General features: G+C 32.6%; 2 protein-coding genes across 2 annotated transcripts; one reads left to right on the top strand and one right to left on the bottom strand.

The window, feature by feature from the left end:
• Positions 1–8,777: 8,777 nt before the first annotated feature.
• On the bottom strand, positions 8,778–9,456 carry BDCG_16298 (uncharacterized protein; the record flags this gene model as incomplete). The annotated part of the gene is made up of 3 exons (XM_045425547.1): positions 8,778–8,906; positions 9,199–9,249; positions 9,370–9,456. The coding sequence occupies 3 exons, from the start codon at positions 9,454–9,456 to the stop codon at positions 8,778–8,780; spliced, it is 267 nt and encodes an 88-aa protein (XP_045279480.1).
• A 9,708-nt stretch (positions 9,457–19,164) lies between these two features.
• Positions 19,165–22,660, top strand: BDCG_01176 (POT family proton-dependent oligopeptide transporter). The gene is made up of 5 exons (XM_045416681.1): positions 19,165–19,784; positions 19,907–20,220; positions 20,296–20,352; positions 20,411–21,130; positions 21,201–22,660. Exons 1-5 carry the CDS (start codon positions 19,753–19,755, stop codon positions 21,869–21,871), a joined length of 1,794 nt encoding a protein of 597 aa, XP_045272349.1. The 5' UTR covers positions 19,165–19,752; the 3' UTR covers positions 21,872–22,660.
• Positions 22,661–24,448: the final 1,788 nt, after the last annotated feature.

Raw genomic sequence — 24,448 nt, 5'->3', positions numbered from 1 at the left:
TGAATCTGTATAATAATTATACAAGAATCTTGTGAAAATGATTAAGAGTTAACTGAAATTCTTCTGTATGAAAGATATAAGATGAATCTGTGTAGTAGTTAGAGAAGAATCTATAGATTATAAAGAATCTCACAGAATAAGAAACTGAGTAACAGACTCTTTTCTCTTCACAGTATCAAGGGATTTTTCCTCACTGAGATTTTTTATAGATATGAAAGATTTTTAGTGAGTATTACTGCAGTGCTGAGCTGATTCTATGAAGTCACTCAGTGAAAGACTTCACAGACAAAGTCTTAGAGAGAAGAGAGTATGTAAGAAATCTCACTTCTTACAGATTCTTTATCTCTATTTCTATCTCTCATATAATTAATAGAGCTAGCAGCTCTTGACTACACACAACTATATAGACTGAAGTTCATGAATACTATTCATAACTCAGCTTAAATGCTATTATACATTTAATCTCTACATTTTATCTTTCTACTGTGAACACTTCTAGTAGTTAACAGTACATATCACGCCAAGCTGCAAACACCCGAATAATCGCCTGCGAGCACTTATTCTTACATTAATAGAGAATCTAAGTATATTTATATATATCTGATCAGAGATTGTGTAGATAGAGAGAGAGTAATTATAGACTTATAGAGCTATAGAAGATACTAGTAATATTAAAAGCTTTATAAAAACTATTAACTAAAGTCTGTAAGAAATTACTTACAGAGAGACTTATAGCAAAGAGTGAGACTATACTAGTTAAAGTCAGAAACTGATCTGAGAAAAATATGAAATTAACTACTGATCTGAAGATCAGATACAGTGATAAGACTGAGAAAGATAAAGATACTGTTATAAGCAGTAATATATCTGCTTTATCAGCTGATAAAAAGAGATCAGAGAAGTTATAGAGATACTTATAAAAAGCTCAGTAGTAGTCAGATATTATTTATAAAAATATTAAAATTAAAAATTTTTTATTCTTGAGAAGTTTCTTAATTAATATACAGATATTATTAGAAACACTCTCTCTCTATTATCTAAGTGAAAACACTTCACAGATGAATAAGAATACTCACAGTTTATAAGAATAAAAGCTATTATAGAAAAAGAGAAAAGAAGATGAGATTTTACAGACAGATTTAAGATATTTATACTACTCTAGAGAGATTTACTTATACTGTAAATAATGTCATAAAATAGTCAGATTACTCTAGTAAATAAAGAATAATTATAAATTACAGATCTGAATCTTTCTATATAATTATAAAGAGTGATTAAAGACTGTAGATATCTTAATTCTACAATTCTACAGAGTTAGTAAAAGAATGAAAAATTTCTCACAATTCTACAGTGTTAAAGAACAATGATTTATAAGAATAAGTAAAAGATTAACTTATAAATACTTCTCTTTAATAAGAATAATCTTATAGAGAGTGATTTATCTGTGAGATAAATCTGTATAATAATTATATAAGAATCTTATGAAAATAATTGAGAGTTAATCAGAATTCTTCTATATAAAAGATATAAGATGAATCTGTATAATAGTCAGAGAAGAATCTGTAAATTATAAAGAATTTTATAAAATAAGAAACTGAGTAATAGACTCTTTTCTCTTCATAGTAATAAGAAATTTTTTCTCACTAAGATTTTTTTATATAGATATAAAGAATTTTTAGTGAGTATTACTGCAGTGCTGATATAACATGACAGAACTGAAGCAGTGACTAGTCAGTAATATTATATAGAGATAGTTATTTAAGAAGCTGTATAAGTGAGCTTAACTATCTTACTTAAATAGTGAGCTTGTAGGCTACAGTGTTATTGTGAGAATATCACAGATATAATACTTAGTATACTAAGAAGATTGTATAAGATACACAGTAACTCTTATATATATTTCAGTCAGAGAAAAAACAAATCACTAATCTCTTTTATAGAGAGTCAGTATCTAGCTATTCTATATAGACAATGAGTGAATACTCTTCTCTTATTTCATGAGTGAGAATAGTCAGAGTGATATCTCAGTAATATCTCACTATCAAGAAAAAGTAATCTGCTGATCTTATATAGAAGTAAGATTCTTATATTTATCAATCAGATCTTTCTATAATATATCTGAATAATATCATAGAGTGATTGAAAACTGATTCAGATGAGATGAAATCATCTATATAAAAGTAATAAGGTGTGTGAAATCACAGCAGAGTCTTGACACAGTTAAAAGTGTGATAATACTCTTCTCTTTAAGAGCATAGTTCTGATACTCTTAAGATTACTGAATTAGAAATTATCTTTGTTGTATAGCAACAGTTGTCAATCAATTAACAGTATATATACTGTATAAAGAAATAGATGAGTTTTTCTGCTAACTGTGTAGATCTTTCTTTTCTCATCTTTATTCAAATTAAACACATAATAAGTGAGTTTCTTATATATCAATTTGAAATGTGAAAAATATAGTTAATAAGTAACTTACAGATCTCTTATTATATTTCATTCTATATATGAAATTCTCTATAAAAGTGATGTGTTTTAGAGACAAAGCTAATAATAGTGATAGGATTTTTCAAAAAGATTCTTCTCTCTATGAAACATTTTTCTTCTCTTTCTCTTAATTACAACAGTAAGTGCATGAGAGTATTATTCTTGAAGAATAATAAAGAACTTATTCTGATATTTTCTAGTAAGTAAATATCTTTGTGATGCAGCTGCAGTCTCTGTGACTGTTAAGAAAGCTCAGTTGAAGATGAAGACAGCAGTGTTAATGAGCTGTGAGAGTATTACTCTCATTATCACATCTTCTCTCTCTTCTGCATCTCTTACAGCTGTGGCAGTAGTCACTGTGCCTTGCAGTGAGATGTCATCTCTTCTGCCAGTTAGTTTGTTTATATCTGATTCTTTCTCTGCCTCTCTCATCACTGTTACAACACTGTTCTCTCTTTCAATCAATATAATAATGTATAACTCTATGTGATTATTCAGAGAGGACTCTGAAAAGAGCTTAATTCTAAGAACAGTAACTCTGAGAAGCTTAATCTATAGTTTCTCTCTCACAGCATGCTCAAGCTCTGCTTAGAATACTGCTGAGTTGAGTTCACAGAGTTCTGCAGTTTCTTTATCTTCTCTCTATGAGAAGGCTTCAGTGCAGTCTCTGATCAGTACTATCACTTATCTATACTACACTAAGCAGTTGAAGAAGAGGAGAATTTTATACACTTATCTCTTCTCTCACTTTCATTGTTTTCATTATATTTATAACAATAACTTCTGTCTCTCTGTAAGTATTATTTCATAGAAAGACATTATATCAGCTCTGATAAGAAGTCTAGATACTCAAGCAGTACAGAGTGAGAGTCTCAGAGCTTTAAGTATTAATAGATTTTATCAAGACTGAAGAGATCTCTCTTACTCATCTGTAAAAGAAGACAAAAGTATGAATCTTCAAGATAAAAAAATATCTCAGAATGACTGACTCTAAGAAGAAGTCAGCTGATATCACTGTTGAAAGTATCACAGAGATCAATCACTGATTGAAGAGAATCTCACTTCAGTTGAAGCAGATGACTGAGATGCTTTATAAGTTAATAAGTTAATATTTTATATATTTCTCATACTCTTCTACAGCACTGCAGTACTAACTTCTCAGTAGACAAAGATACTGATATCAGAGACCTCAACAGTAAAGAATGAGTTTAATAAGAGTGTAATTATTAATGAGTAGACTCTGAAATTCTCTCTTTTTACTTTTTTAACAGACTGTGGCCTTATTAGATTAGCAGCAGCTTGTAAGTTAATAATATTAATCTTTTTATTGATTTCAAATATTTCTTTTCTTTAATCACTTCAGGAATTTTATACTTATATAGTCTCATTAAACTTCTAAAAAACTCTTTGAGAGAAAATAGAAGAAGAGTGCTACAGAGCTCTCAAGACATTAGCTCATTACTATGAGATTATCTCTAAAAACTCTTTAAGAAAAAATAAGAAGTCTTAAGTAGTATTTCTTACTTAATATCTCTGATATGTAACAGAGCAGTCTCTACTAGCTATCTTATAACTTACAATCTCTTTCTCAGCATTCTTTAAATACTCAAGCAGTTTTCATGAATTCTCTGATAATAAATAATCTTCTTATTTTATAAGATATTGAAGCTTGCTGTAATATATTTACTTATTCAATATTTTCTTCATAAGATATTCAGTATCACTCTCAATCTCAATACTATTTAGCTGAGATGACTTCATCTCAGAGTGTTACTTATAGAGCTTTAAATAGAAAATATGAAAAACAGAATAAATTAATTTCAATTCTATAAGTAATTTCAACTTATATATCTACTTACTTATCACTCTTATTACTGAGAAGAGTTCTAGTTATCACTCACTGAGCTTCTTACACAGTCTTATTATCTTAATATTCTTTGCTGAAAGTAGTACTTAATCTTCTATTAAGAACTTCATTGAAAGATGTTTTTAATTATAGTATTTCATCTGCTGTTTCTGAATATAATGAATACATTTCACTGTCTTCTTATAAATTTTGTTTAAAAGTTTCAATCTTACTTTTACTTCTAATACTAAGAAATATTCTGTTCTCTGTATCTGTTTAACATTCTGACTGCTTATCTCTAGACTGGCTGCTGGGACCATGAATTTCACATTTGGTTCCATTTGATCTGATCTCATACATTTCTTGGCGTGAATCCCGCTGGGACTGGCTATCAAAAAAACAGGTAAAGTGACTATATATCAGATCTTAAAATGAAACCATGACTTGAAAAAAATGAGAAAGTGATCTCATTTGGTCTCATTTAGTCCCATTCTTGGCATAAAGTTACTATTTTTAGACATTTTAAGGTTTTTTTTAGACTATTTTTAATTTTTTAAAAAGTAACGCTTTTTGGTAATGCTCAAATGAGATTTAAAGTCATTTAAAGCAATAAAAATAATTTAAAATGAGAAGTGGAAATCATGGTCCCATTTGGAAAATGTGACAAGAGTAGACAGTAAGTCCCACTGAGACAGTATGAGACTACTATCTAATGTTAAAAGCATGTAATGGGATCAGTCGAATTGGTAATGAGACTATCAAAAAATCTGGTCCTGATCCCAGACACGGTCACACGGTCAGTCTACTTATCTCTCTCTTTGAAATGTTATTTATAATATCACTGAATAATAAAGAATTGTATTCATAATAAGTATAGAAAGAAGATATCTTTAAGATTACATTCTTTACATTATTATATATAAATTCAGTAATCAGAAGATGTTTGAGTCAATCATTTTAATAATATAAATAGAACACTTGAAGATGCTGTTCTAGTGTCTGATTCTGATATTCAGTCTGATCATCTGTCTGCAGATAAAATACAGTACTGAGAAGATATCTTATTATAAGATAATAGCAGAAAGCTGATCAGTATTTAGACTGGCCGCTGAGATCATGAATTTCACATTTGATCCTATTTGATCTGGTCTCATACATTTCTTGGCGTGAGTCCCACCAGGACCAAGTCTCAAAAAAATCTGAAAATGGACCATTTCTGAGAGAAATGGTGTGAAAAATGACCAGATTTAATTCAAGAACAGTGAAATGAGAGTAATTTTTCAGAATAAACTGTGAAAGATGATCATTCTTTCAAAATCAGAATGGGACTGAGACTGAAGATCAAAATCAGTCTCATTCAGTTCATTCAGTGATTGCTTATATAATCAGAATTTGGTAACAATTATTGATAATACTCATGAAACAACTAAATACATTCTTGTGCAAGTTTATTCTTCACTTTCTCATGAAAACTACACTTTTCTGATATACTGTGATCAGAGGTATTAAACTGTCTGATAATTCTATGTTTTACAATCATGAGTTTCTTGATTGTTTCTCCTTGTAATTGTTCCCAGTGATAGTGATAAATATCTTGACTTGAGTTGAACTTTCACTTCATTCCCACCCCTGTCAATGAAATTGTCAGAATATCATGCATCATCAGTGCAACAGTTGAATATGTACTCTCAACAATTTTTCATAACTCTAGAATTGATTTGGTGTGTAAATTTGTCAGATCATCTTAAAGATAGCAGTCAAATTCAGTTTTACAAGCATGTAGTTTTGCCTGATTTTCAGTTGTAATCAATGTATGTAAGTTCTGTTTCAAAGTTAGTATTATAGTTCTATGTGATATGAAGTGTTATCAAAGATTGTTACTTACTAGAGAATTGTATTCCACTGTCTTCACATCTCAAACATCTGCTCATTCAAATCTCTGATAGTTGACATTGTAGTAGTCTCAGGCTAATTTGATATATGAGTCTCATTCCTTCTCTGTTCAATCTTGAGAAGTGTAGATGTTAACTCAACAGAAGAGATCTAGTAGAGCTGCTACAGCATAGTACTCTGCAAAAGATTGTTTTATTTTGCTGTAGTAATATGCTAGTTTATTCCTTGCAGTAACAATAGCCTGCACTATAGCATCATCCCAGACTGAATTTCTTTTTAAGTGATTCAACTGCTTCTCAAGATGAGTAAATAAACTGTTATACACTCACCAGACTGACTGCAGCATTGGTGTACAAGTGATTGAGACTGTCTTTATTGTCTTATAAAACTGAAACAGTAAATCAATCACATATTTCAACTGAGTTCACTTCATATCAGAAAGTTTCAATATCTGAATCTTTTCTCAATCAGAGTGTTGCACTCAATGATCAATCATCTGACACAATCAAAGAGTCTGAACAGTTATCTCATATGTTGAACTTCATCATATTCTAACATTCTGTATCATATTCAGTGATGTGACTGATTTGTTTATTTATTGAATATCATGAAATTATTGTTATTGTTTAGAAGAGGTACAAATTGCATTAGCAATGTTTTAAATCTATAATATTTAAATTATTAGTCAATCTATTCAAAATTAACAGTAGTGTTATCAAAAAGTATTATCAAAAAGCAATATCAAAAAGTATTATCAAAAAACATTATCTTTTGTAAAGTGAATGCAAAAGTTACTTGAGTAATCACTTTCATCTCATTCTCATCTCAAGAACCAGCCATCTCATTATTCTTCATCTTGATATTAAGATTCTTTATCAGTGTTTGCATCACAAGTTTAACCACATGAGTAATGCAGAAGATATGACCTTATTTATCATTTCACAAATGCAAAGTCAATTTTTGCTTCAAACTCTTCACTATAGTGTAGTTATTCACAGTATTGTCAGTTGTAATTGTAAGAAGACTGAGACTAATATCTCAATAGTCATTTTTAATCACAGTCATTAATATCTCTGCCATATAATCCCCAGTATAACTACTGATCAATGATTCAAATTCAATTAATATCTCTCAATAAGTTCAGTTCTCATCAATGTAATAACATGTAACTCTCATAAATGCAAGATTGTTTGTACTAGTTCATGCATTCACTGTGAGAGACACTCTTTGATGATTCTTCAACTCTGATTCTAGATATTGCATATTGACTTTGTAGTGTGTCTCAAGATTGAACTGAAGACAGAATTGATGTGAAATATGAAGATTTAAATTAAGCATTTGAAGAAGTGTTCAGAATTCAGGGTTTTCAATTGATCAAAGAGAAAGATTCAGAGATATACACATGCAAAGTAATTATTCACAGAAGTTATCAGATGAGAGTTGTGAAATCAGAGTACTGATACAGGGTTGTTTTCACATGATTTCCTTCAAATTAGAAAGTTAGTGTTATCAAAAATCATTACCTGGTAGAGCAACTTACCAGCTCAGTAGTAATTTTCTGATTATTTTTCTTTTATTGTCTGCATTCTGATGACTTCAGATGTCAGAAAATTTCTTCAGAGTCATGATCAGTTCATGATGAATGTTTCTGAATGAAGTTGCAGTGATTGTAGCAGAGAGATGACTCTTCAGTAATCTGCAATACAATCTGTTGATAATTATTCCATAGTTCATCTCAATGTTTGTGTTGAGTTTTTCATAAATTTTGTGACCTGAAATCAGATGTGAAGAATGAAGTGATTATTCATCATAATTGAAAGAGAGCATTCTGTGTTAAATTGTAAACAATATAAACTTTGTAATTCACAGTGATTTCTTGAAGAGTTTGTGAATCTTCAATAGAAGTAAAAGAAGTGAAAGAAGTGAATTCAGAAGACATGATAATAATTTAAGAAAGATGATAATTTATTTTCAATAACTGATCACTGATATGTGTAAGAAGAATTAATATAAGAGAAAATAATCTTGTTTCTTAACTTAGTTATAATTTTAGTACTAACTCAGATTGAATATCATTGATGTATAAAAGTAAATAAATAATCTTGATTAATCTCTGTCATATTTCTTGAAATATATTAATATTGTGAAAGAGAGTGTTACTAAATTGCATTATCAGATGATATCATTAAAAATATATTAATATTGTGAATATCAATGTTGAAAAAATGTTGATACTTATACATTATAGTGATTTGTAAATCATGATAGTTAAATATATATATATATATATATATTGTTTCTGACTTGATTACAACTTGTACAATAATTTTTAAAAACTCAAAATTAATTTCAATTATTAATAATTATGAACTTATAACTAACTAATATAAAAAGAAAAAAACTTTTTCTACTCATCATCTTTCTTCTCTTTCTCATTCTTCTTATCATTCTTTATAATTCACTTCTCATTCTTCTTCTTCTTCTTCTCCTCCTTATCTGAGATGATAATCACCTTAAAATCTCTCTCTGCTATCTTCTCAGAGAAGGGTTCTCACTGCTCTCTCTCAGCCAGGTCAACCTGCACCTCAAAATCCCACATTTCCTGGTCTGCTGTCTCAGGTTCCACTTCAACAGCAAGCAGATTAGCATGCTCAGAGAGCAGAGCTGTCTTCTCAATATTCTGAATCATGAAGTGCATTCAAGACCTGAACAAGACCTTAATTCTCTTCTTCTCTGTCAGCTCCTGCTAATCAATTAGAGAACAGAAGTATTATCAAAAATTGTTATCTCTTAATAAATAAAAAACTTATCAGTTTTGACTTCTTTATCTCCTGCTTCAACATTCTCTCAATCTTCTTCTACTGCTGCTTATTTATAGTAACACTCTTCTTCTCTCTCTCTCTCTTTATCTTGATCTCAAATCATTCTCAGAACTTCTTCTGATCTCACTGCTACTGCATGAGACTCTTCACTATCTTCTTCTTCAATCTCTCACAGACAGTGTCATCTGCATTATTTCTATACTTAGTTCAGTCTAAATCTATCAGAAGTGTTACTTAAAATTGTTATTATTCTGCTTTCTTACAGAGCCTCTTCAAGGTATTATAACATGTCTTACAATCTGTCTTCTCTTACTTAAATACCTTCTTCTTCTCTCTCTTCAATCTGTGATAGTGCTCACGTGCCTTGATGGTCCGCAGAACCGCAGAATATTTGAAGAGAGATGACATGATTGATTTCAGTGAGTGTTGAAGAGAGATGAAGGCAGAAGAGGCAGCCAGAAATGATATGATAATGATGATAATAATGATGATGATAATAGTGATAATGATGATAGTAATAATAATGATAATAGTAATAATAATGATAATAATAATAGTGATGATGATGATGATGATGATGATGATAATGAAAGAAGAAGTGTATTGAAATATATTACTGACTTATCAAATATAAAGAGACTCAAAGAAAATATTAACAGCTTTCAGTGATGTATAGAAACAGCTACAGTGTTGCATAGTAACATCATCTTCATTCAATGCATGCACTGTTGATATTCTTTGTATACAGTTATCATATAATCTGTATCAGAGATACATGCAGAAAACAGATCTTTGTTACTAGAATAAATGATTGCAGCAATTCTCTGTTTTTATATTATAAAGATAAGTTATTCTCATTTCTTTCTTCTCTCTTTTCTCTTCTTCAATCAATCACTAATTCCAAGCTGGTATGAAAACTATTAAAACACTCTCAGAAACCCTCAAATTGAAGAGTATAGACTAATCAAATTTCAAATGCAGAAGAAATCAAATTATCTTCTACAGATTCAATTATTCACTCTCTCTTAAATAAAACAGCAGTCATGTCCCCCTCCTCTCTCTCAATCAAATGAAACATGGCCCGCGAAAAGCGAGTATCACGCCAGGTCATAATGACCAACACAGCCCCAGCACACAGGGCTGCATATACACAGCATGTGCTGAACTGAGAGACTGTGTGAATTGCAAACCAGTGACAGCATCTCAGAGAGAGCTGTGCAGCATGAGAAAGCTGCAACTCTCAGCCATATGCACAGAGAATGAATTGCTGCAGTAAGTGCATGTGCATTGAAGTAATGCTTTTTAATAATACTCAGTCTCTGATATGATGAAAATAGAGTCTCTTCATGAGATTCATTTCTACCAGAAGTCTGAGAATCTTATATTTCTCAAGATTATCTTCACACGCCTTGTCTGTGAAATTGATGAGAGAAATCATTGATTTCAGTGTTCTGTTCTTGATGTCATTCAAGTGACAGCAGAGTCCACTCTGACCACACTTTTTAAGTGTATATTTTCTAATTATTCACATTTATATAGATATATACTGATTATTTGTTAGATAATGTTAAGATAATGACTCATCACAGCTGTGTTATTCTCACTATAAGAGATATATGATTAATGATGAATATTGTGAAGACTCTGAGAAGTGAGTATTTTAAGAGTACTACAGCTCTGTGATCTTGATTTTTTTTTATTTTTATTTTTTATTTTTTTCTTTTTCTTTTCTTTTTTTTTTTTTTATTTTTCTTTCTCTTTCTGTCTCTTTTTTTCTTTCTCTTCTTTTTTTCTTTCTCTTTTTTTTTTTTTTTTTTTTTTTTTTTATTGTGATTTTTTCTTATTATTTTGTTGTTTGTTTTTTTATTATTTTTTGTATTGTACATTTTTTTTTTTAATTAAAATGATATTGATTATGATCTGTATTCAGAAAAGTAATAATATTTGATAATACTCTCTATTGAATTTTCAACAAATGAGCACTATGTTATGATATTATGTAAGTGAGAAATGATTTCATGGTCTCATTTAATGCCATTTTCAATAATGAGATCAGAATGAAAATGTGACTAAGAATTCAAACATATTCTTTATCTGAGACTAGATTTTTATTTGAAAAGTGAATCTGAGATCTTTAATATTTGAAATAACAGGATTTGAAATCAATGTGATGAACACAAACCATGATCAGAAGTAATGCTTTTAGGCAACATGACAACTGTAAAGTTTGGTCCTGGTCCCAGACACGGTCACACGGTCAGTCTATCAGTATTTACTGATAAAGAGAGATTCTTGATCTATTATTAATAATTTCAAAGTACTGTGATCATGAATAATAATATCTAAAAACAGGTCAGTTAATTCAGAGGCTTTAATCTTTTTATAAGTAGAAATATATTTGATTATCTTTGTGAAGTAATTAATAATAATTAAAATTGAGTTATATTCTTTAACTCTTATCAACTTCAGCAGATCAACTATGAAATTCATTAATAGATTCTATTATAAACTCTTTAAATCAGGCAGTGATACTAACTCACTGTATTACTTATACTGCAGAATCTTTATTCTTTAATAGATATTATAAGTCTTAATATACTCTTTGACATCTATTCAGAGCTTGTCTTAAATATATTTATATTTTAGAAGCTTCTCAGTCTTCTCTAATTTGAAGTGCTCTGTATGAGAATTATTATAATAAATTCTCAATAACTTCTGACACACTGCTCTACTATAAGAGATGAAGACTGAATTATTCAGTAGTAGAAGTTCATATTCTTCTAGTTATCAGTGACTTGATTTCTTAGCAGTACTGCTCTACTCAGAGTCTATCTCTTTTAAGTTTAAACTGAATTCTTTCTTCTTTAACTTCTGAATTTAAGCTGCAGTAGAGACATTCTTCTTCTATAATTTATCAATGAATTTCAAAAGTAGTTAGATTGAAAGATTGTAGACTATTTCATTCTTTATTAATTTAATAATAGTAAGATATAATATAAGAAGCTTATAATCTTCAGTGTTAGTTCTCTGTAAAGATCTGAGTTTTCTTTCATCTTTTATACTAAGTTATACAGCTGTCTTATCAGTGCTGTTTCTGAGCTTCAGAGAATTTTAACTCTCTGCAGTCAGCTTCTTCTGCAGTAATGATAGAGATTCTTTTATAGAATTCTTCTTCATATTAATAATATTATAATTAAGTTATCTAGATAGTATATTAGTGAGATTAAGCTGATCTGAACAGTATTAAATATAGAAATTATACTCTGAAAGCAGCTTCACTTATCTGGCTTGACATTCTATCAAGCTCTTTGTTATCAAGAAGTAATATAGATTTATATAATCAGTGAGAACTTGCACTGAGTACTTACTATTTTGAAGATAATATTATCAGATTTTAAAGAATTTAATAATTACTAACATCTTCTGATCATAAGTATTATATCTTCTCTGTATAAGTGATAACTTCTTGAAGAAGAAGATCACTGATCTTTATTCATAGTGTTTTATAGACTCTATGAAAAAGTCTTCTCTCACAGATAATTCATTATCTATTTTCTCAGAGATAATTATCTTCTAATTCTTTCAATATTAAAAGATCTTCAGTGTTAACTGTGAAAAGATTTCACAGATCTCATTTCTGAATATATTAGTCTCACACTGACTGAGTAAGTTGAGATTAAAGTGATTTAGTATTATAACATCTATGAAAGCTTATTTCAATTTCACAAATGCCTGCATAGTATCTTAAGTGAGAATAAATAATCTCATTTTTCTATCTTTCACACATCTCTTTAACAGATCTGTAAGAGAGACAGTAATCTGTGAATATATATAGATGAATTATCTATAGAAATTTACAAATTCTAGAAATATCTACATCTCATAATATGTCTGCAGTATTAGTTAGTTCTTAATAATAGAGACTCAGCTTCTGTTCATTGAAATATTATTTATTTCAATAATATAATTTAAGAAATCAATCTCCTGCATGTAGAATGAGTATTTTTCAGTGTTTGTATAGAGTTAATACTGTTTTAAGTGACTTAATACTTCTTGAATATAAGTATCATGTTCTTTCTCTGATTTCAAGAAGATTAGAATGTTATTCAGATATACTATATAGAAGATGTTAATAAGACTCTGCAGTGTCTTATTTCTATAGATCTGAAAGATAGCTGAAGTATTATAAAGATTAAAAGATAAAATAAGATATTCAAAATTACTATACTTGATATGAAAAGTCATTTTTCAAACATTGTCTTTATTAACTCTGATTCTATGATAGATATTCTATATATTAATCTTTGAGAATATCTTTGCTTCAGATAATCAATCAATCATCTTATTAATTAATAGTAATAAATAGTAATTCTTAACTATTATATTATTAAGATCTCTGTAGTCTATATATAGATGTAGTCTATTATTCTTCTTGAGTATAAAGAGTATAGACATCTCTGTCAGACTCTTTGATAAATATATTCAGTTCTTTGATTGTGCTTCTTTAAGATATTTATACAGAATATTCAATTTCTTTACAGATAAGTTATAAAGAGATCTGTACAGTATTATTACACTGTTTTTAAGATAAATCTTATATTATATCTTGATATCAGAAAACTTCACTGCTTCTCTTTTCAAAAAGATATTCTTATAATCTGTAAAGAGATATTATATATATCTATCTTTAATAACAGATACTGCTGCTAATCTTGCAGTAAGAGTGATAACTTTATTATTTATTCTCAAGTCTCAATTATCTACTATATAGTATATTAACTCTATTTTTTTCTCAAGATTCTTCTGATGAAACTCTTCAGATTTCTCTACTACTATCTCTTTATTAGTAAGACAGTACTGTTATATCTGAGTGACTCAGTTAATGAGAAAATTATTTTCTCTTAATTACAGAAGATTTAGAATAATATTCTTATCTATGATATTAACTGTGTGAAGAAGTAGACTGCTCTTTTTAAAGATTTCTTCTAAGTCTGTGATCACACACTTCACTTAAATTATGTTAAAATAATGATATTTTATTTCATTAGTAAATTTTATATAATCTGACAGATCTATCTTTCTTCAACTCTTTATTAAAGAAAAGAAATAAAATATGAAGTTAATATTCACTCTGAAGTTAAGTAGATATCTCACTAATATCTCTTTATTCAGAGTATACATTGTAATTATAATATAAACTCAGAGATATAAGAATTATCAATTCTTCATTTCTTTCTCTTCTTTATCTTCTGCAGATATGTTTGTTAGAAGAGAAGTTAACTTTGAAAAGATATCTTCTCAGTTTCTTCTCTTCTTCAGCTTCTTATAATTATTAATATAGTGTTTATTAGCTCTGCAGTTGAAACAGAGATCTTTATCAAATCTTTTTTAATATTTCTTCACAGTGAGTGAAGAATTAGAATATTTAAAATTCTTCTTTACTTTCTCTATACTGAAGCTGTCACAGTGCTGTTTAAATTTCATTATTAATTACTTAGAAGAGATCTTATTAGTCTTTTTCTCAGAGAATTAATTATTTAAATAGATTTGAGAAGTCAGATTGACAAGCTCAGTGCAATTAATTAATAAACTCTGATATTATAATATTATTATTCATATCTTATAAGTCAGCTTTATAAGATAAAGCTGTGTTTTTAATTAATTTAAATTATCAGTTAATTTCTCTTAATATTCTTTAAATCTTGTATTGAAATTGAAAGAATTCTCATTATTTTATTAATATAATATATTAAATCACTGTGCTGCTATGAAGCTATAACTACAGTAGTCTTTAATTTAATTTAGTTGAAAGTTCTTGAATTCTTTCTAAGTTATAATAGTATTAATATACTTAAGCTTTCTTTTCTTAATAACTCAAGTAGTTGCAGAGATATCTTTAAGAAGATTAACAGTGTATATTACTTATATCTTATAAGTATTATACTGACTCAGATTAAGGCAGAATTTCTGTTCAAGAATACAGATAAAGCTGTGAAATTCAGATAAGATATTTCTCTTATATCTCAGAGAATCTCTGATCTTAATCTCTCTATCTTTATAATAGATGTAGATGTGTAGAGGCTGTGACAGTGATAAAGTAGTTAAAGAACTTATATTAAAATATACAGTAAGTTCAGAAATCTTGAATTTCTATCAGAGTAAAGATATACACACTCTAAGAAATAATATAATATTTCTCTCAGAGAGTGAAGTTAGATCAGTCTCAGTATAAATATATAAGATTATATCAGTCTGTTAGAGCTTAACTGATTCAAATGTATAATCAGATAAAGTGATTTAAATTGTAATATAATAAAACTGAAGTAGTGACTAGTTAACAGTATTATATAGAAATAGTTATTTAAAAAGCTGTATAAGTAAGCTTAACTATCTTGCTTAAATAATGAGCTTATAGACTACAGAGTTATTATAAGAATATCACAGATATAATACTTAGTATACTAAGAAGATTATATAAGATATACAGTAACTCTTATATATATTTCAGTCAGAGAAAAAATAAATCACTGATCTCTTTTATAAGAAATCAGTATCTAGCTATTCTATATAGATAATGAGTAGATACTCTTCTTGTATTTCATGAGTAAGAATAGCTGAAGTGATATTTCAGCAGTATCTCACTATTAAGAAAAAGTAATCTGCTGATCTTGTATAGAAGTGAGGTTTTTATATTTATCAATTGAATCTTTCTATGATATATCTGAATGATGTCATAGAGTGGTTGAAAACCAGTTCAGATGAGATGAAATCATTCACATGAAAGTGATGAGCTGTGTGAAACCGCAGCAGGGCCTTGGCGCGGCCGGGAGCGTGACAGCTGAGCTGATTCTATAAAGTTACTCAGTGAAAGACTTCATGAACAAAGTCTTAGAGAGAAAAAAGTATATAAGAAATCTCACTTCTCACAGATTCTTTATCTCTATTTCTATCTCTTATATAATTAATAGAGTTAGCAGTTCTTAGCTATACATAACTATATAGACTGGAGTTCATGAATACTATTCATAACTCAGCTTGAATGCTATTATATATTTAATCTCTATATTTATTCTTTCTATCATGAACACTTCTAGTAGTTCACAGTACATATCACATCAAGCTGCAAACACCTGAATAATCGCCTGCGAGCACTTATTCTTACAAGTATAGAGACTCTCTAGGTATAGAGACTCTCTGAGTATAGAGACTTCCTTCTCCGGGTATAGAGTCTCTCATATATAGAGAAAGACTTCTGAGTATAGATCTTGCTGATCTCTGAAATGCCAGTCAGCTATATAAAATGTTTCAATCTCTCAGAGCCTCAGATCTTAATCTATCACATTGTTACATATATAAGAATAAGAATAGTCTGCAAGCTTCTGCAATCTTCTAGCTTGCTTCACTGCGGCGCGGAATACCAGAGAGTGCAATGTGCCTTGCTACCCCCACCCCGGGGTCTGTTACATCTCTATAATGAAGTCAAGCAGGTCATAGGTAGAAGCTAGTGATATCAATATACATACTATTTTCTCAATCAATCATATTTTATGAAGCCTGAATAACTGTCAGGATAATATGACAAGCAGACACCCCCAATAACTACTATCTCATAGGTATTGCCGCCGTGCCGGTGGTTAGAATGATTTTCTAGCGGATTGCTAATAAAGTGCATTCAACCCAAGCCTACAGGATAAGATTGTTTGGTAGGAGTGAAATACTACTGAAAATGAAGACAGCATTGTGCTTATCATGATCTCTTCTTGGATTTGAGGGGGCACGGCGACACGAGTTATTTCCTCTGTCAAGGCTGTGTTTAAAAATGTCAACTCCGGCAGGATTTAAATACCCTATCTCCATGGGCGTAGACAAGCATCCAAGAAACAACAAGGGAGCGGTTGCCATCCATGCAAACCATTGTGCGAAACGCAAGAATTCCTCTGTAAAATGAGATATAAAGAATGTAATCCAAAAGCGATTACCAAGTGCCCTGAGACACTAATGGCATGCTCAAGCAAGGTGATGACTACCCGTAGGATGCAGGATCATCGCAGAGTAAAAACGGCCAAAGCGGGGATTGCAGGGTTATTTATATCAACTCGATTTCAAGCAGGTTTTCTTATTGGGTTGGCCATATGATATCTCTGAATCCACAAGGGCCGGATCGTTCCGCCGCTTATTCAGCAGCTGTACTGGGAAAAGGTGAAACCTGATTCTCCTTACTTCCAGGCGAGCTTAACTGCGATCGCTAGCGATCCGTGATGTGACATCGAGATAAAAGGCTTCCGGGGATATTCCACGGTAAACTGAGGGTGGCTAGATGAGGGGATAGATCATAGTGGTAGCAAGAGAGGGTACCGAAGAACAAGAGCCAAGGATTGGATGGCCACATGGTCTCAGCTCTTTCCAGAACGTAATCCTTAGCGATGACTGCTTCCTTTTTTATCTCCTTATAAGCAATAGTCCTTCCTTTTTTCTTTTTTTCTAAAAAAAGAGCATTGTTTACTGTTTTGTTTTCTCAAAAAGGATAAAAAGGGGGGGGGGGAATCCAGTTCTTCTTCTTCTTTTTCTTTAGAGATTGTAACTATGTTAAGGACCCATAAGATAGAAAAAAAGGAAATCAGATTACTTTGAACTAGAAACTACCATAATTCCTTGGGACCCTACGGGGCTTGTAAAGTTAAAGCTTACATAACGAGTCCTTCTCCATCGAAATTGTGTTTTCTACCAGGAAGCAGAAAACTTGACCTCGCTAAGTGCGCCACTTGACCTTGCTATGTAAGCTGACCTCACAAATGTGGCCTGTGCCACTACCTGACCTCGCTCAATACTGTAGGCTACTGGGGCAAAAGAGCTCAATCACCACCAGCGCACTGCTGGTAGAAGGGCCGACCACCGCGGGACCCCCAACACCCCCCCTTGGACCAGCTACCACAGAGTACAGTACTTCCTCTCAGTGGCTCCCTTCAGTGGCTCCCCACAATGGCTTCTCTTAGTGGACTGGATCACTCAGTTCTAGGACTTAAAGGGACTTCTAGAGCACACTCCTGGAATGTCTCTTGACACTGTTAAAATATCCAGAGTATTTATTAGGAATTTTTAAGTTCATTCTGAGATTGAACTCATGCATGTTGACCACAGCAGGGCTCACACTTAATGGTCTCATAACCTGTAGACTACTGGGACAAAAGAGCTCAATCATTATCAGCGCACTGCTGGTAGAAGAGCCAATCAACTGCGGGACTCTTAACAAATACATCTTTTCTTATAATTTGAAACTACTTAATTATTTATCATCAATTCTACAATCAATTCAAAATCAATTTAAAATCAATTTAATACTGAAATTATTCTTGAATTTAATAATAAAGTAAGTATTTATATAATTTACACTGAATTGATTATCAATTGATTTTCAATCAATTGTTAATTACTTAAATATATAGATTGAATTTATTTTTATTATTATAATCAATTTAAAATTAATTTAAAATTAATTGTTAAATATTTTTATCTTAATATATTTTAAAATTCTGTAAAATATCTCTTTATATTTTATATGAATTTGTCTATTCATTTAATTAATTATGAATCAGCTAATGCTTTGATTGATTGATGAACTGAGTGAATGAGAATGAGTGAATTGAAAGGTTAAGTGAATTGAAAGATTGAAAGTCAATTATCAACTGATTATTACTGTATTGTGCGAGGTCGGGGTCATGATTATGTAATGAGGTCAAGTGGCACACTTAGCGAGGTCAAGTTTTCTGTATACACCTTTTCTACCGACTTCAGTCACAATGCCACCCAACCTATTATAGTAAGAGCTCGTGTAGCTAGATTAAAATATACAACAACTTTATCCTCCTTGGAAGACTAGACATGGTCACATGGCCAGCCAGTCTTAGCCGCTGTACAAATAGTACAAATAAGAAAAGATTTTCTTGGATACATTGGCGTGTAGCTAAGCACCATTAAGCCTTGGGGACCAAGCCACTAAAATTGCTTGTATTATCGACCAACCAATGAAAAAGCAGTGCAGTGCTGATATCCGTGGGAGGTCGTAACACCGTAACACAGATCATAATCCCACGGACAACATTGAATTTTCTAAAGATGGGAGAGGGCAATAATTTCATTCCGCCCACGGATTTCTGCGGGGTTTCCAATTCGTTCATGCGAATGCGATTGGTGCAGATGTGCGTCGGCGGGGAACCTTAACGGACATACTATGCTTTTTTTATTCGGTTCTAGAGCTCGGAGAGCATACTCCTGATCGCCTTCTGTGCGCATGGTTGGCTGGGTTAGCCAAAGTGGGCTCCTCCTTCTCTAAAGTTTTCCAATCCCACCCCAAACTGGCATTACGACAGCCCTGAGAGCCAAAGCCCTTGCTGTCTCGGCTAAGTACGGTCCATAGGTAGGAGAAGTCTTGGGAGTGGAGCGCACACATAGTTACATTGTGTGGTTATGCCAACATGAATAATGATGTATATCAATATTTTCTGGGGATGCCAAATTGGTGAATCCCAGAAGCTGAGAGTTGAGCTATAAGCACTGACAGTCCCCGCTGCACAACTTTCTCCTGTACTTCCCCACAGATATTTTCCCCACTTTTTCCATTTCGCACTGTATTTTTGAAGTGGACTGTCCATACTGCCAATTTTCCTTCCTTGAGTAAAACCTCTGTCGGGGAGGGAGATAGGCACCATGAGTGAGCAAAAAAAGCTCGACGGAGTTCAGTGAGTTTTTTTTATCTACTTTCCGCTCCATGTCTGCATGTGTTGACGGCCTAACCCTTTTTTGTGCTTTGGCCGTTGTCACAATTACTATTGGGATTCCGGGCTAACAAGAAATATGCAAGGCTCCAAGAAGAACTCGTTGCTGTAACCCTCAATGAAAAGAAGGATGTTAGCGTAGACGCTTTTTCCGTGAATGAAAACTCTGCCGCCCTCGACGCCAGCTCCGATAAAGAAAACATCTTAACCCCAGATGGAGAGGAGCCAACAGAGCACGAAAAAGCTACTCTGCAACATGTTGCTGAGAACCTCCCCTTCTCAGCATGGCTCGTTGCGGGCGTCGAGCTCGCTGAGCGCTTCACCTACTACGGAATGAACGGCTTGTTCCAAAATTATGTGCAGCGACCTTTCGACGGCAGTTTGGGTCGAGGTGCACTTGGTATGTCAAATACTCCATAGGTCTATCCCATTTAAACTTGCGAGAGAACGTACTTACATGTATTTTTGGCTCTAGGCCTGGGTCGCCAGGGCGCAACCGGTCTGGTCACATTTTTCCAATTTTGGTGCTACGGTGAGTGACCTTGTGCAGAAACCAAGGACGGCCATGTATTCTAAATGTCCATGTTCAGTGACACCTATCTTTGGTGCTATCGTTGCGGATCAATACCTGGGAAAATACATGGCCATCTTCTGGTTTTGTATCGTGTATATTGTCGGTCTTCTGATCCTAACCCTAACATCAATCCCCATCGCACTTGCAAATGGTGCCGGCGTTGGTGGCTTTATCGTGGCTATCATCATTATTGGCATCGGCACTGGAGGCATCAAATCTAACGTAGCACCCTTAATCGCGGACCAATACACTCGAAAGAAGATGGCCATTAAGACCAACAAGAAGGGGCAGCGCGTTATTATTGATCCCGCTCTGACCATCCAGCGCATTTACATGGTATTCTATGCCTGTATTAACCTTGGTTCGCTATCTCTTCTCGCCACCCCTTTTATGGAAAAAGATATTGGCTTCTGGTCTGCATATGTTCTCACGCTTTCTGTGTTCATCGTTGGGACGGCTGTCTTGGTTCTCGGGCGTAGATTTTATATCGTCCGCCCTCCAAAGGGATCCATCATCACTGATGCATTTAGGGCTATCTGGGTCATGATTAAGAACCGGAATATGGACGCCCCCAAGAACTCTTACCAGGCAGAGCATGGTGGAGGCCGGACATTCCCCTGGAACGACCACTTTATTGACGAACTCAAGCGTGCGCTTGTTGCCTGTCAGGTGTTCGCCTTTTACCCTATCTACTGGGTAGTGTATGGCCAATTCTCTGGGAACTTTGTAGCACAAGGTGCGTAACAATGCTCCCAATCAAGCCCAAGAAATAACAGAGGACCAGCTTTTCTGATAACTACATGCAGCCGGCCAAATGGAAGGACACGGAATTCCTAACGATCTTATGCAAAACTTTGACCCAATCTCCATCATCGTCTTCATCCCAATTCTGGACCGCATTGTATACCCTATTCTGCAACGTTTGCACATCCCATTCCTTCCCATCAGCCGCATCACCGTTGGATTTATTGTCGCTTCTTTGGCAATGGGGTACGCAGCCATCGTCCAGCACCTCATCTACTCCACCGGGCCATGCTACGAGCACCCGCACTGCGAGCTGTCGATCGTCGACGGCGTCGCCATGGGCAATCATGTGCACATCGGCATCCAAACACCAGCATATGTTCTCATCGGTATTTCCGAGATCTTCGCCAGTGTCTCTGGTCTTGAGTACGCGTATACCAAGGCGCCACCTTCCATGAAGAGTTTCGTGCAGTCGATGTATCTCCTGACCAATGCCTTCGGCTCGGCTATTGGAGAAGCTTTAATCCCAGCCGCTTATGACCCGGCCGTCCTGTGGATGTTTGTCGGCCTGTGTGGCGCATCGTTCATTGCTGGTATCATTTTCTGGTTCACGTTCCGGAAGCTTAATGGCCAGGAGGCAGTGATGAACGCTCTGGACCTTGAGCTGGAAGAGGATGAAAATACGGATGAGAAGGCGGAGGCCATGACTATCACGGAAATGCAGCACCAATGAAGCTCTATTTTTGTGGCTTGACATTGCAGTAGCCGTCGAGGTGCTTTAAGCAGGACTTAGCATATATATAAACGTATGTATGAGGGGTGGTGTGCTATGGTTATGGGATACATGTCACCCCTTCTTTCTATCATTTTATCCAAAAGGTGAAAGGGTGGGTGTGCGTGCGGGATTTATTTAATAGCCCTTTTGCCTTGTTATTTTGCTTTTTTAACTCATTTATAAGGTACTTTTCCGTACCCCCAAAAAATTCGGCATATCGCATCGTTCTGGTCTGCTGCCATTAGATGATGCTCATATAGATGAAATTTCCACTTCTCGTAAAAATATCCCTTTTCGTTTCAATCTAAGGTAGATGATTTATCGCAGTATGTGATGTATTCAAGAAGAGCAGGTATGGCAGCCCATAGTGACAAATGGTGTGAGATGTAGGGGAAGGTTGCATCTGCTGCAGATATCAGACGACACGGTTGAAGCTACAGAGCAATACCATGCGTAGGTTACGGTTAGTTAGTACGTGTCGGATTGGGTGTCACGGATGAATATGTTGAAGACATATGAATCTTATCTGTATCAAGATCTGCTTGTTATATTATCCGTAGACTATCTAATATATCTATTTCATACAAAAGATAGAGCTATTTATAGTAAATTATATGTGCGAGCCAAGAGAGCTAGCATAAGCGAGTATTAGATGAGTGTTGTAGTAAGCTGATGATGATGATGAGAAATATTGTAGTAATACGATGTTGGTGGCATTCAGTAGTGTATAACCTCTTTTTCCTGACACACCCCCTTCAGCGAATGTAACATGTAAATGAAAGTGTAAATGAAAGTGTAAATGAAAGTGTAAATGAAGCTGCAACAAACAAGAGTGTAGATGAATGTGTAAATGAAGCTGCAACAAAAAGAGTGTAGATGAATCTGTAGAGATTATATCAAGATAGACCATTTATTCTGCTTGCACCTTGATGATATCTGATATATCAACTAGGCCTAGCATCTTGATGAATTCTGTATGTTTCTGGCATGACAGAGCCTTAGTGAGGCCATCCACTGGCATCTGAGCTGTAGGCACTCAATCAACTGTAATATTGCTGAATTGAACACATTCTCAGAGTCAGCTTTCATATATATCAACATAGCAGAGCTTTGTGATTATAGAGAAATCTTTCTTTGTAAGAATATTAGCAGTTTGACAGTTATCATATTGAATACAGATCTTATGACCAGATTTAAATTGAATATATTAAAAGAATCTATTTCATTATATAGACTTCTTGTCAGCTTATGAGATTGTAACAAGCTCAGTTTCTGTGATAGATGTAGTTATAATTATCTATCTATTTGATTTTCAATCAATAATCTCACTGAATAGTTTGAAGATATATTCTTATATAGAGCAGTAATCTGAATTATCTATAAAAGAGACATCACTGACAGCTTTAATAATATTAGGTTTGAGATCAAGTTGTAGAGATCTGTCAATGTTATCATTATATTGAATAGCAAGATTCTTTATATTATATAGATAAGATATCATTCTATTCATCTCTGATAAGTAATGTTTCAATGAATTCATCATGAATATAGCTAGTTTATTCACTGCATATATAATATTAGAGTGAGTCATCACTGCTGAGTAGATATAGAAGTTAATACATTGTTAATAATAATGAATTTTTACAGATATAACTGACTTATTAAAAGACTCTAACAATGTATCAGTTAGTGAGATATATGCCTTACAGATGTGTGTGAGATGATATATATTAACTATCTTATTAATATAGATATTCTGACATAGCCAGAGCTTCAAGTTGAGACAATTGTGTATTATTCACATATTGAGAAATCATTTCAAATCTCTCATCTGTCAGATTTCATATGTATTTTTAAAATCTTTGATTAGTTAATCTCTTTCTTTCAAATCTTCTTATTGTGATAGAATGATAATATTATTCACATAGAAGAAGATGATTAATCAATTATTAGAGAAGAGACATTGATTCTCTGATATTAAGATAAAGTCTAGTATTCTCAATATTGAAGATAGTTTATTTAATCAGAGAAGAAATGATCTGTGTAATTCATATAATACTTATAGAAGTTTTAGTATATAATTTATACACTTCAAATTTTACACTCTCTTCAACTTTCATCATTTATTAGATAGTTTCATATATACTAGCTTATCAATATCACTATTAATAAAGACATTGATTTCATCTAGCTGTTCTGCATCTAGATTAAATACTGCTATTAAAGCTAATAAGATTCAGAGATCTCTGATAGCTAGTGTGTGAGCTTTTATAGTGAGATCTGTAGTTGATTGAAGATCTTATTATACACAGATACAAGCTTTGTATTTCAAAAGAAAATCTTCATCATTGAATTTGTAGATAAATACTTATTATAGAGAAATAACTAAGATATCTCTCTGTAATCTGCTAGTAATTTCATATATATTCTGCAGAGATATATTATCTCATTTCTGCTTAACAGTGTTCTTAAATTCTTTGCAATGTGAGTATTTTTCAATATCTGCTCAGTGATTCAGTGAATCTGACATTTGAG

Source organism: Blastomyces dermatitidis, assembly GCF_000003525.1.
Source record: "Blastomyces dermatitidis ER-3 genomic scaffold supercont1.1, whole genome shotgun sequence".
NCBI classification, from domain to species: Eukaryota; Fungi; Ascomycota; class Eurotiomycetes; order Onygenales; family Ajellomycetaceae; genus Blastomyces; species Blastomyces dermatitidis.
The sequence above is the reverse complement of the archived record's forward strand: the minus strand, read 5'-3'. Positions and strand labels throughout refer to the sequence as shown.

Bases quoted from the DNA above. Each gene is read 5' to 3' on its own strand.
- BDCG_01176 (XM_045416681.1), top strand. From the start codon at position 19,753: ATGAGTGAGCAAAAAAAGCTCGACGGAGTTCA. The intron at 19,785-19,906 runs GTGAGTTTTTTT...GAAATATGCAAG, and splicing joins AAAAAGCTCGACGGAGTTCA to GCTCCAAGAAGAACTCGTTG. The intron at 20,221-20,295 runs GTATGTCAAATA...TTTTGGCTCTAG, and splicing joins TTTGGGTCGAGGTGCACTTG to GCCTGGGTCGCCAGGGCGCA.